The 14,568-nt window shown below is 46.8% G+C and overlaps 1 protein-coding gene across 1 annotated transcript in view; it reads right to left on the reverse strand.

The window, feature by feature from the left end:
* cep152 (centrosomal protein 152) overlaps nucleotides 1-14,568 on the reverse strand; it is a 45,111-nt gene that overhangs the window by 8,773 nt on the left and 21,770 nt on the right. The window contains exons 18-21 of the mRNA XM_070446348.1: nucleotides 11,687-12,164; nucleotides 11,372-11,557; nucleotides 10,493-10,568; nucleotides 10,061-10,197 (exon numbers count right to left, since the gene is read on the reverse strand). Coding sequence (XP_070302449.1) covers nucleotides 10,061-10,197; nucleotides 10,493-10,568; nucleotides 11,372-11,557; nucleotides 11,687-12,164 — 877 coding nt within the window. The remainder of the gene's footprint in view (nucleotides 1-10,060; nucleotides 10,198-10,492; nucleotides 10,569-11,371; nucleotides 11,558-11,686; nucleotides 12,165-14,568) is intronic.

Here is a 14,568-nt window from a genome sequence, read left to right on the forward strand (position 1 = left end):
AATTAATTTGGGCTCGGGACAGAGGGAGATCTACTCGGTAACATTGGAGCCCAGGTCAGGACAGAGGGAGGTCTCCACTCTGTAACATGGGAGGCCCAGGTCGGGACAGAAGGGGAGGATCTACTCTGTAACATGGAGCCCAGTCGGGACAGCGAGGGAGGGTACTCTCTCTGTTAACATGGGAGCCCAGGTCGGGCACAGGTCGGGCGTGAGGGAGTGAGTCTCATTCTTCTGCCTAACATTGGAGCCCAGAGCATACATGGACACACGATGCTTTGTTTAATGCCAGTGGGGCAGTGGCACTGTGTAAAAATAGAAAAGAGTAGTAGCTTCAGAGGGATCACAGCTACACTAGCGAGTGATTTGAGACTTTAGAGAATCTTCCATTAAAAGTGAAAACCTGTCTTCGAGTTATATTTTATGAACTAGCTCTACAAGGTCATTGCTAAACATGGCAGAAGGTAATAAGGCGAGGCCACAAACATGCGTTTTCATAACATGTTATTAGATCAATAATATCAAAGGCCTGCCTGAAATCTTAACAGTACAGGCTCCACAATCATCTTTGTTATCAATTTATTCAAGCCAATTCTACTCAGCAGTTTGTTTCAGTTGCAGTACATGGAGTTGAGTGCCCTTTCTTATGCATGCTGAAAGTCAGTTGTCTTATTTGTTTACACAAGAAATACCCTCCTGTATTGGTTCAAACACCATTTTTTCCAACAGTTTTGCTAAGAGCTAGTCAGGGCCAAGCTTCCTGTCAGTGAGCGCAGCCGTTCTGAAAGGTACAGAAGTGCTAGTGCGTGGAGCCTCGCGTACAGACCCCTGGTTCGAATCCAGTGTATTCACAACCGCCATGATTGGGGTTCCCATAGGGTTTGCCGCACAATTTGCCCAGCGTTGTCTGGGTTTGACCTGTGGTTAGCTGTAATTGGCTTCCCTCCAGGGCCCTGAGACAAATACTTTCCTCTAGGTCAGAAAGATAGGAAGGGCTATAAGAGTCCCAGTTACCATCCTCAGTAAGCTTTCCATCGAAGTGTCCGCCGGGTTGTTTCGTCATAATTGGATCGGAGTAATGGTTAACAATCTTGTGCCCAATCCTCTTTTCTGTCATTTTTTGTTTTTTTTATGAAATGACTCCGATGGGCTTCTCGTGATCTTGTTGTTTGAGCTAATTTTACCTGGACCCTAGATTGTTTTGTGGGGCCACCTTCCATTTTAGTTACATCTAGAAGTAATCATTATAAAAAGAAGACGTTTGCTCCAGAGGGTACAAATGGTTTTTGTGATTGAAATAAAGCCAACTAGTGATATCCCGAAGAAATGCAGTTGTGGACCAGTTCTTTAATTCTGCCCTATATCAAATATTTGTCATTCTCTATATATCACCCATCTATTTCCTTTTGCATTCATTAGATTTTTCGCCTTGCAGTAAAATACCTCTCTGTTCTTACTTTTTGAGTCTTGAGTTTAAAGTTCAAACTCCATTTCTCCCAATCTTCCGCGCTAAAGAGTAAGTAGCCAGCTTCTGGTGGCCTGTGAGTTTATTACATACAATGTGGAATGAAGCCTCCCTATCAGTAATCTACATACATATCTCACTGAGTAAACGGTCCTCTAGATAATACCCATGAAATAGTTCCTGTGGGCACACCCCTCTTCTAAAATTTAGATCCACATCATAGAACAGCCGACCATTATCTGATTCTCATAGTCTCACAACCCGATCTGATCATGTACACGCAATCGTGTGAGAGAAGAGCTCCGAGCAAAGACAACAAGCCATATTGTCTCGATCCTACTCAACTAGATTCGAGAGCACATTGGACCCCAGCTTGAAAACTTGGTCTCCGTTACCTGTTTGAGCCCGCGCCAGTTGAATAGCCCCACTATTTCAAATCTGATTTTGATCACCCCTGCCGAGTCCAAAATCCGGCGGAGTCACGGGCAGCCATCTACCCAAGCTTTCTAAAATACCAAAGCTACGGTTCACCGTGTGTCCGTGTAGGCTATATTAAATAAAAAAATGTCGTGGCTCCCATGTCTCAATTGCGTGGGATGATCTTTAATCCTGTAGTCGATGTGAATCACACCTGTGGTCAAAAGCTTGTGTTAATTAAAAGTGCCCCACTTGATCTATTGGTGTACACCCACCGATGTTGCAAAGCGGCGACCTTCATGTCGTACGTGCCATGTTGAGTAAAGCTCCCACTACCCTTGATACGACAGGATGCATCCCGCGTTGCTGAAATACGAAACCAACTCCAAATATTGCACTGGCGTTTCCAAGAAAAAGTAAGAGACATAACATCTTGGTGTATTCACCTAGTCCTACACTATCCGCCGTTTTAATTGCCCAAAGGCACACACACATTTAATCCTGAATTTTACATAATATACTTTAAATATTGACTGCCTGTCTCGTGGAAAAGCTTGCGTTTCCCCACACAAGAACTGATAGCAGTCAACCACACCATCTCGAAGAACCTCTAGAAGAGACAGTGGCCGATAACTGAGTAGTTTTCGTGCCCTGGAACCCGTACCACCGAATGCACTCCAATTAAATACCTTGATCCCACATAAGACACTCGTCTCCTCCTTACGAGTCCTATTATGGAACATCAATGCGAGGCTTATTGCTGTGTATACTGCTATGACAGCCCCGGATTAGGGCCACTTCCTGAGTACCGATCTTGTGCGGACCCTTGATCTTGCTATCATCATTGTATTGCCTACTGCTTGCCATCCAAATTATATCTGAGTCTCCAGAAATGACCTTAATTATATTGAATGTTATCTGATGTCTTAGCGAGTTCACTTCATGATTTGCCGTGATACCCTTTCTTAAGCTACATATAGTGTAGCTCATGGAGGACTTGTTATCCAAGCACAGTTTTCCTCGTGTGAGGGAGTTAGACTGATTTCTCAGGAGATTGGTTACTTGGTATGGAAGAGAGACCAAGCTCACTTCCCGATAACCGCTTCCTCGTGAGCAATAACATACTCAGATTCCTTGCAGCTTATGAGCTCTTAAAACTCAAGCCTTTAGAGTGTGGTTCGTAAATGGTTGTGCTGTAGCTCCTTGTTCCGAGTGCGACTTAGGCCTTTTTGCAAGTATAGCTAAACCCAAAATAGGTTTGGTGCTCTTCTGCCCATTTCCCTGGGAAATGCTGGACTTTTGGCGAGGAGCGACCCGTTTGGATTACCATATGTGTCTCCGTGTCTCCTCATCAGACGTATATTAGGCAATTGTCTCTCCACGGTGTATAGCCTTTCTGGAAGCTTTTTCCATGAAAAGGATGAAAGTGTAATATTCATCTACGTCTGTATGGCGACATCAGTCTTCTCTCTAGGTGGATAAGGCAATGCAGACCCGATACAATGCAGAAGATACCAATGCATTTCAGAAAGCTTATACACCAGACTACCACTTTGACTACTGTTATACCCAACCATCCCTCTCTCTCATTCCCTAAAATTTATTATTAAAAATAAACAAAAAAATCATTGGGCTACGTTAAGCGCCCCACCACAATATTCACCTCTATATATAATTCCAAGGACCAAGGTTGCAACATAGTGTATAGGAGAATCCACTCCTCTAGCCCCTATTATGTGGGAGGCTATTATAAATGTAAAAAAAACTCAACACAAGTTAAATTCTCAATCTTGATTTATTCTACTTTTGGATAGGAGCTCGGCCATAGGATTAGACTAGTGTTTAAGTCAAGGAGGCCGGGTTGGGTGACTGTGCGTAACAGTTTTTCTGGTTCGGGCCCCTTACGTTCCCGTAGAAAGAGTGTGAAGCCCCTCAGTGATTACGACACTCCCCTGCAGCTTCATGCCCAAAGGTGGGATTTAGAACATCTTTCCTGTTCTTTGACTCGGCCCCTTGATTACCTAGTAGGCGTCTACCAGTATAAACCACCATCTGTAGGCCGTCCATTGTAACCTTGTAGAACGAATCTATGGTTTCTGCTGTGCGACTAGCTCTGCGTTATACCTTGATATCAAGAGGTTCACAATAGGACTTATATATATCGAGCCCCATGCAATCAATATTAACCATGTGTATATTCAGGACCCCCGTTGTGGTCCCTATCGCAAAAGACATCAAATGTTTATAGGCTCCAGGTCTCGCCTGTTCTCGATGTGGATCAGATACCATCTTATGCCGTAGCGAACATGATGTGTTCCTACCACTTTTGATGATGCGGTGGCGAGCCTACCATTTATCATCGAACTCTCCGTTTAGGGATGATTTGGAAAGGAACCAATCCCACTGATTCTGTGTTAAGGGCTTGCCCAGCATTGACCAACGTGCGGTATGTCCCCAGACGAGCCCATAGACATAACTCCCCCAGGAGCACTCTATTATCTCGGTGTCCAAAGAATCAAGCTCCCGTAGGCCACCGCAGGCCACTCTACTTGACGAGCGATACGATTTCAATCTGGAGGGGTGAAGGGCTTGAACAATAGAGAAGAACAGCACATACCTAAATGGAGTACCCAGCATCTAACTGTGTGGTGGACAATCGCACTTCCCAAATAAAGTAAGCGCGTCAGTCAACGAGGACTGTCTAGAAGCAATTTCGGGGAGACAGGGCCTTGGTTCGGGGGAGGTGACAAAATGAATAACCATGTCGTAACACTCGGTTGGACGCAAGCGCCATCACCATGAGCCTATATCATTTACTTGTGGGAGCTCGGGAGTGAGAATCTTCTTCCCATGAAGGAAACTGAGAATCAGTCTGTCGACGAGAGTGCCACTCCACCGAATCAGGCCTTTATGGCGCAGACGGGATGGTCCCACCTCTAGACCAACCAATTTTAACTCAGCCCGCACTTGAGTTTGTCCAAATATGGCACCGTATAAGGTACCCTCTGGACCTTCCAGAGGTCAATTGCTCCTCTGTTCTTCTGCTCGTCGCATAAATTGCCCGATTTCCGTAACCTCTCCTGGCCTGAAATAGTGTCCGCCTAAACATACACCCCTGTTAACCATCTCGCAGGAGTGACAACTGCCGATCTCTCTACCATGGATCACAGCGCATTGCGGCTTCAGTGCGCATCTCTTGGCCTCCTTGGTGGGGTTTGTTGTCATTGTGAGCTGGATGCTAGGATATTGCTGATCTGAAAGAAACTGAGTCCCAGAAGATCCAGAGCGTGAAAGGAATTCGACGGGTAAAATTCAAACGAGCAAAGCTACGATCCTCCTTCGTAATCTTCGTCAAAAGACCGTGCCTTCTAGAGGCGCGTGAGGACATATTGTCTCCAGACTTGGTGACCAGATAGTGGATTCAACCCTGGTGCCAAGCCGCTCCAATGAACCGCCTAAGACGACGACATCTATGACCAGGGACGCCTAAGCGCGCTCAACGCGTTATGGACTCGCGGTCCACCGCTTTCGACATGTCTTTGTGCGTGCGAAGTAGCCCAGAGGCCCCGGACTGAAATTAGTACAAGGCACCGCCCGCTACCTCTTCTGGCGCTAAAGACAGCCATTTGCCCTGGGGTAGAAGTGTCTCTCCTCGTGACATGTCTACTCATAACACGCTGTTTGGAGCGCGGTATGCTACGCCCCGCTATACAACCCTGAAGCCAAGGAGTTCCTCTGCTTAGGCGAGAAGCCGCATGGCATACCGAGGAAACACTCCCCCCTCATCCCCATCTTGCCACGCTTTGCTGCGTGAAGGCGTCATACAGCCAGAGTACTATGAGCTGGCTAAGGTCTGCTTGTTCTAGCTCACATGATTGTTTGTTTTAAGATCCTTCACCTGTGAAAAGAGAGAGACGACCGGCGCGATGTCCTCACGCTCGCGGTGACCTCCTGCGCGGCGATTGGTTTGTTGTCTATGAGTTAGCGAACGGTTACACTGTTACTCCTCATAGTTCCAGGACGGGCAGGTCGCAGGGAAGATTAACAAAAACAACACGCAGAGATCTGGACAGCCACAAGCCTGCGACAATCCGCTGTCCCCAAGGCCCCAACAAATGGCGATCTGTTAAACTGAGCGTCAGCCGCGCGAGCATGCCGTAGTCCTAGACACCCCTCAATTGAAACACTGGTCTCTCCCCGTGGCTTAATAAACAGCTCCTCTGACCCGGTGTTTCCGTCGAGATCTTCTATCATGATGCCTGGATTTTTCCCCCCCATGCCTGGAAGGTGAGTGAAAAGTTGGGAATATGCTCCCCTCTGTGTCTTTACTTGAGATTTGCTTTGCGCATTAGGTTGGCTAAATATTTTTTGTGAGGGGTAGTGCGAGCTATATCATTTACTTTTTTGTTTTCCTCCTCGTGCATAATATGAATTTTGGCTTTAGCATATTTGAACCGCGTGATTTTAATGTCCCTACCACAATCAATCCCTTCTGGATAAAATTTAATCATCTGATTCCCTTCCTTCTCCTGATACTAGATTCATCTCCAACGGCAAACCATACCGTTTAATCATACACCCCATGGATGGGTAAGCGAACAAAGTTAATACTTTCGTCTCTTTGATATGCACTGCCGATTTTTTTGCAAGGTTTCCTACTTTAAGTTCAAAGGCATAATCGACAATAAATATAGGGAGCCTGTTAGCAAATCTCTACTCGTAGGTACCGCTTTCAATCAACTATTGTAAGTAAGCATCCGTCGTAACTCTTTATAATTCTCACAATAATGCTCTCAGAGTAATAAAATCCATTTGGTATGATTTCGTTAATTTAAACATTCAAAACAAAACCTTATGGGTATTTTAATTGAGATCCATGACAATAGCGATACTTTTGGTAGTAAACATCAGACATGAACGTGATAACTTACTTGGAGTATTCTCCTAAAGCATAACCATTTGTTTTGACCCTTAAGCTGGAATGCAATAATCAGTTTCCTTGAGTAATGATCCGGGCTCTCTTAGTTTATAGCTTACTCTAAGTCCTGCAGCAGGGATTTTTGGTACCCTACTCTCCTCCCATACAAGATCTTCTCCCTACAGATTCTCTCCAGGAATCCCAGGTGCACATGGTCGCTGTGGGGCGCTAAAAAATTAATCACCTCGTGGCGTCTTTTAAGTCGTCTCCAGAACCGCTTTCCTCTACAAAGATTTCAGTGGTGAGTTTTAAGCGTATTCTACGCGGACCTTTGGATGAAAGAAGTACATCTGCTCTTTATTTTGGTCTAAGTCGTATACCGTATTTAACAACAACCCGTGGGATAAAGATACATCTTCATCGTTTGTCGCTAAGTTATACCGTATTTAAACATCACCCTGGATTAAAATACATGCTCTCTATCTTAAGTTTATACGACGTATTTAACAGCAGACCCTGCTGATAAAATGACATCTGCGTCTTTGCGGCTAAGTTGTATATCAGCTATTTAACATTCAACCCTGGATAAAAACATCTCTCTTTATTTCTAAAGTTATGCATACTTTTATAACATCAACCCTGGATAAATACTAAACATCCTCTCTTTATCGTCTAAGTTATACCAGTATTTACGCATCAACCCTCGATAAAATACATCTCTGATGTGGGACTTGCTTCCATTCAGCCACATGAACATTAGTGAGGTCGGGCACTGATTTTGGACGATTAGGCCTGGATAGCAGTCGGCGTTCCAATTCATCCCAAAGGTGTTCRATGGGGTTGAAGTCAGGGCTCTGTGCAGGCCAGTCAAGTTCTTCCACATCGATCGACAAACCATTTCTGTATGGACCTCGCTTTGTGCATGGGGCCATTGTCATGCTGAAACAGGAAAGGGCCTTCYCCAAACTGTTGTCACAAAGTTGGAAGCACAGAATCGTCTAGAATGCCATTGTATGCTGCAGTGTTAAGATTTCTCCTCACTGGAACTAAGGGGCCTAGTCCTAACCATGTAAAACTGCCCCCAACACTCTGCTTAAAATCATTAGGATCTATAAGTAGTCAGTTAACTAACTGGTCAGTCAAGTCATATAGGGAGGGATTTCATTGCCACCTTCTTGATCAGAAGTAATGTTGCCAACACCGGGCTTAAATTTATTAGGAGCTTTAAGGAATATGTCAACTCATCATTCTTCATTTTAGAGTAAGGCTGTAACATAACAAAATGGACGAAAAAGTCAAGGGGTCTGAATACTTTCCGAATGCACGGTTTTTACTGTGTAAGTCTATGGAAGGGAGTGAGAACCATGAGCCTCCTAGGTTTTGTATTGAAGTCAATGTGCCCAGAGGAGGACGGAAGTTAGCTGTCCTCCCAGACCATTATTCCTCCTCCAAACTTTTCAGTTGGCACTACGCAGTCAGGCAAATAGCGTTCTCCTGGCTTCCGCCAAACACAGATCTGCCTGTCGGACTGCCAGATGACGTGTGATTCGTCACTCCAGAGAACACGTTTCCACTGGTCCAGAGTCCAATGGTGACGMACAGTTCTTGTGYTGACGTTGCTTCCAGAGGCAGTTTAGAACTCAGTAGTGTGTGTTGCAAACCGAGGACAGATCATTTTTACGCGCTGCGTGATTCAGCTCTCGGGGATCTGGTTCTGTGAGCTACCACATCACGGCTGAGACGTTGTTGCTCCTAGACGTTTCCACTTCACAATAACAAGTTGACCAGGACAGCTTTAGCAGGGCAGATATTTGACAAACTGACTTATTAGAAAGGTGGCGTTCTGTGACGGTGCCACGTTGAAAGTCACTGGGCTCTTCAGTAAGGGCCATTCTACTTCCAATGTTTGTCTATGGAGATCGCATGGCTGTGTGCTCGATTTTACACATCTGTCAGCAACGGGTGTGGCTGAAATAGCCGAATMCAYTMATTTGAAGGGGTGTCCACATACTTTTGTATCTATAGCGTACCTGAATGTGTCCGATAGAAACATGTTTTCAGTTAGGAGTTAACGGTTTCCATAGCAAAAGGTTTTGGACTAATGATTACGCTGCAGCACTACTTCCCTGAGACGCTCTATGAATATGGAGCAAACTCTGTTATAGTCAGTTAGGGCCAATGTCCCTCCCTCCTCTCTGTCCTGACCTGGGCTCCAATGTTACAGAGTAGATCCCTCCTCCTGTCCCGACCTGGGCTCCAATGTTAACAGAGTAGATCCCTCCCCTCTGTCCCGACCTGGGCTCCCATGTTACAGAGTAGATCCCTCCCCTCTGTCCCGACCTGGGCTCCCATGTTACAGAGTAGATCCCTCCCCCTGTCCTGACCTGGGCTTCCAATGTTACAGAGTAGATCCTCCCTTCTGTCCCGACTCTGGCTTCCAATGTTACAGAGTAGATCCCTCCCTCTCTGTCCTGACCTGGGCTCCCATGTTTACAGAGTAGATCCCTCCCATATGTCCTGACCTGGGCTCCCATGTTACAGAGTAGATCCTCCCCCCTGTCATGACCTGGGCTCCCATGTTACAGAGAGACCCCCCCTCCCCTGTCTGGACTCCCATGTTACAGAGTAGATTCCCTCCCCCTGTCCTGACCTGGGCTCCCATGTTACCAGAGTAGATCCCTCCCTCCCTGTCCTGACCTGGGCTCCATGTTACAGAGTAGATCCTCCCTCCCTGTCCTGACCTGGGCTCCCATGTTACAGAGTAGATCCCTCCCTCCTTCTGACCTCGGGCTCCCATGTCAGAGTAGATCCCTCCCCTCTGTCCTGATCTGGGCTCCATGTTACAGAGTAGATCCCTCCCCTCTGTCCTGACCTGGGCTCCAATGTTACAGAGTAAATCCCTCCCTGCTCCTGACCTGGGCTCCAATATTACAGAGTATATCCCTCCCCTCTGTCCTGACCTGGGCTCCAATGTTACAGAGTAAATCCCCTCCCTGTCCTGACTGGGCTCCAAATGTTACAGAGTAGATCCCTCCCCTCTGCCAGGCTCCAACCCAGGGATCACTCTACAACACCCTCATACTCAAGAAGAGCACCATCAATACTACTGACCCAGAAAAGCCACGGCACAGGCATTTGATTTCACATTAACACACCCACAAGTGGATAGGTTCTCGCATGCAAAAACATGGCGATGTGATCACCTGTATAACTAAAAGATGAAACATATGACTCAGAAGACTTGAATGATACCCTCCCCCGACCTGTTTGGAATGTCCTCCAAAGTGTTTCTCCTGTAGTTCTTTTCTGGACTCGTTTCCCATGCATCCTCCACTGCTCTCTGCGTCGTGCCGTTTTCTGCTACTTCGCGCTGCAGCTGGAGCCTCTGTTCCCTTGGAGCCTGTGGTAGTGGTTATTGGTTGTTCACAGTCATATACATGCCCTATGCTTCTCATTGGAGCCAAGGGCTTAAGTCAAGCAAGTCAATCAATCATAACTGATTTTAACTAACAATTTACAACCATAGAATGTCATGAAGAAAAATAAATCCTACAAAAATCACAATCAATTTCAACAGAAATAGAATGTGTAAAATACCTGGTGTCCAGCTCCTTCCCATAAGTGCAGGCCTGGAGCAGCCCCTGGTCCTCTCAGGGCTGGTTTGTCTACAGGCCTTCTCCTCCTCAGTTAGGTCCGTCTGAGACTCCTGGTATCGTGTGGTCTTGGTCCTCTGGCGTCTGCTACGGCTGCCTCCAGCCTCTGAGTCCAGGACTTGTCCCATCTTACAACTGGGGGGGGGGATAGAGATATATTATCCAGGATGTGATCAGAACAATGAGTTCCGAGTATGCTGTTTACATGAGTAATGGCATACAAAGCTTATCTGCGTAAAATCATAAAATCGGAAGTAAACATACACTGATTAAAAAGACCTGGTTTTCTGAGTAATCTTTCAAATTCTTAGGACACGTAAACAGCTTAGTAGGTGTTGGAGCGGGTTATTTCATCTGCGCATGTGCCAGCATCAGCAGCGCAAGCCTCCCGTTTACGTGCGAGTGAAGTGAGTTCGGGGGGAAAAAACAGAAAGTATGTATCTTAGAAATAGTTCACATACAAAACTTTATACGTACGAACTCAAGACTCAAATCCCGCTTCCCCCCAAATTATAACACGGTCGCTTTGCTAGAACGGTTATTTAGATCGCCATTTTTTAAAAACATTTATCAATGTGTCCCATAAAGTAGCTTGATTTCAGATGTGTCCATGTAAAACAGGATTATTAGGTTAAAAATCGTTGTTCCTTGCAATGCATGTCAATATTTCAAATCAAACTATTATATTAATCTGACTATTCACAATAATAGTATTATTGTGTGCATGTAACCGTACTAAATAATAGATCAAGAAAAGTAGCATAACGTATTGGTTTATTGGTTTAGGAGGGGAAGGTCAAATGCAGAAACACTGTACCCTGTGCATACGACAAATAAACTTTGATTAAATTGTTTTTGTCCATGGGGTGGCAGTACTGATCCGTTCATAAAGCAAGACGAGCTACAGATGGAACACAAGACAACTCCTACCTCCTCCTTCCATGTAGCCTTGGCCTTGGTCAGCTGGGTTTGGACCTCTTGTCTGAGCTCCTTGTCCTTCTCTTCGGACCACAGGGCTCTGAGCTTGGTGACATTCTCCTGATGCTGGCTCTCCAGGTCTGACCTCAGCTTCTCCAGAGCAGCTCTGCTCTCTTCTAGAGTTTCCAGCTGAGAAAAGGATACAAATCATCAAAAAAGTCACTTTTCAATTAATTATTCGCTTGAGGTGGGAACTTTTCAGACATCAGAAAACAGCCCTCATTTCCTAAATTGGATAAAGAGCCCTCTGGGAAACGCCCAGCTGCGGAGCTCCTCCTCGGGAACGCCCAGCCGCGGGCACCCTCTGGAAAACCAGCGCGGGCCTTGGAACGCCCCAGCGCGGGGCCCCTGGGAAGCCCCAGACGCGGGCCCCTCGGGAACGCCAGCCGCGGGCCTCTGGAACGCCCAGCCGCGGGCCCTTGGAAGAACGCCCAGCCGCGGCCCCTGGAACGCCACCAGACGCGGGCCCCCTGGGAACGGCCCCAGCCGCGGGCCCCTCGGAAGCCCAGCCGCGGGGCCCCTCTGGGAACGCTCCCAGCCGCGGGGCCCCCTCTGGGAACGCCCAGCGCGGGCCCCTCTTCGGGAACGCCCCACAGCGGGGCCCCACTCGGAAACGCCCAGCCGCGGGGCCCCTCTGGGAACGCCCGCCGCGGGCCCCCTCTGGAAGCCCACGCGGGCCCTCTGGCCCCCGGGGCCCTGGACCCCAGCCGCGGGCCTCTGGACCCCAGCGCGGGGCCTGGGAATGTCCCATCTTCGGACAATGTCTGTCATTAACTAATATTGACGCTGTTAAGAGCAGCACCGGTGCAGCCTATTTATTTGATGCAGTCAGAGAAGGCCTTCGACTGTGTGGAGTGGGACTATCTATTAGTAGTTTTGAAGGGTTTTGGCTCGGCCGTCAGTTATAACGTGGTCCCACTGCACGCGGTTCAAACATGCCAGCGGGTCCGCTTGAGTTTGAGTCGCACAGGATTGCCTGGGGTTCTCACTAGACCTCTCTAGTGCGGCTGTTGGGACAACAATGAACCTTTGCGATCGGGACCCTCTGTGTGCAAGCTGTTGGGAAACATCCTCTAGTCAGGCTGTTGGGAAACATCCTCTAGTGCAGCTGTTGTGGAAACCCTAGCCACTGTTGAACTCCTCTAAGTGCAGGCTGTTTTGGGAACATCCTCTAGTGCATGGATGTTGAGAGCAACACCTCTAGATGAAGCTTTGGGACATCTCTAGTGCAAGACTGTTGGGGGACATCATCTAGCGCAAGCTGTTGGGAACATCCTCTAGCGCAAGTGTTGGAAACTCCTCAGGCGCAAAGCTGTTGGGAAACATCCTCTGTGCAGGCTGTTGGAACCCTCTAGTGCAAGCTGTGGAACATCCTCTAGCGCAAGCTGTTGAGGAACATTTAGCGCAAGCGTTGGGAAACATCCATCTAGCGCAAGCTGTTGGGGAAACCACTCTAGCGCAGGCTTGTGGGAATCATCCTCTAGGCCAGCTGCTTGGGAACATTCTCTAGCGCAGGCTGTTTGGGAAACATCCTCTAGGCGCAAAGCTGTTGGATCCTGGCAAAGTTGACATCCTCAGCGCGAGCTGTTGGGAACATCCTAGTAGCAAGACGTTGGGAAAACTCTAGTGCAGCTGTTTGAAACCTATGCATTTTACATCAGCGACAAGCTGTGGGAAAATCTCTAGCGCAAGCTGTTGGGAAACATCCTCTAGTGCAGGCTGTTGGGAAACATCCTCTAGTGCAAGCTGTTGGGAAACATCCTCTAGTGCAAGCTGTTGGGAAACATCAATATATACAGTACCAGTCAAAAGTTTGGACACACCTACTCATTCAAGGGTTCAAATATGCAAAGAGAAACGACAGGCCATCATTATTTTAAGACATGAAGGTACAGTCGCAAAAATCATCAAGTGCTATGATGAAGCTGGCTCTCATGAGGACCACCACAGGATACTAAGACCGGATAGAAAGTGTGTGTGTGTGTGTGTGTGTGTGTGTGCGCGCGCTGGGATTATCTACCACAGATCAGATGAGGATTACCCAGCAGTCTAGCTAATGACACACTTCTAATCTGGATTTACACTGTATTATGACACCACTTCTACTGTACAAACACACGATCACATACACATTCCTCTCACTTCGCCTTGTCTTGTCTCCTTCCCCCCTCCTTCACCCGGCTGTGTAACCGTAGTGAGGAAATGAAGACCCAGAGTTAGCACTGCTGCAGAGGATAAATTCATTAGAGTTAACTGCACGTCAGATTGCAGCCCAAATAAATGCTTCACAGAGTTCAAGTAAGAGACACATCTCAACATCACTTGTTCAGAGGAGACTGCATGTATCAGGCCTTCATGGTCGAATTGCTGCAAAGAAGCCACCACTAAAGGACACCAATAAGCTGAAGAGAATTGCTTGGGCCAAGAAACAAGAACAGTGGACATTAAAATGCCACAGTCAAAAATTGTCAATTTACCATCATTGCCTGTCTCTTGAACGTCACGGCTTTACTTACCTGGGCATTCAGATCAGACCCACCCTCATCATTGGTGGCATTCAGATCAGACCCACCCTCATCATTGGTGACAACTTTAGTGCATCCCGCGTTAAAATCCCGACCCCAAAAATACTTCAATAATTGGTCCCCTGCATGTCAGTCTCCACGGACGAGTGTCAGTCCCCCCCCAAAAAATTATATTCTGCCTTGCGTCCATTTGATTTTTTCAATGCTTCCTCTTTCACCTCCTCTTAACTTCTTCAAGGACTTTGATGCCTTGTGCAGAAACTTCATTAGTAATGAAAAAGGTCCAGAAAATCAGACTTTCCACTTTAATACGTTCAAAACAAGTTGGGTGGCATTTCTTTGCCACTAATTGGGCATTTCAGCTGAGAGATTTAAAAAATATATTTTTTTTAAATAAATCATCCAAAACAACTGATTCACATTGTTAAATAACACTAATACGTGAGAATTTTTTTGGGGGGATGAACAAATGTTTAATTTTGTCATTATAATAAAAGGTTGGTAGCAACATGTTGCAGCTCAAGTTGACTACAAACCCCACAATACAACGCTCTCTCTATAAAGGGCTGGCTGGCTAGTTGCTACAAGCAATAACGATACAACCAATACACCCTG

This window comes from Salvelinus sp. IW2-2015, linkage group LG13 (assembly GCF_002910315.2).
Source record: "Salvelinus sp. IW2-2015 linkage group LG13, ASM291031v2, whole genome shotgun sequence".
Taxonomy (NCBI): Eukaryota; Metazoa; Chordata; class Actinopteri; order Salmoniformes; family Salmonidae; genus Salvelinus; species Salvelinus sp. IW2-2015.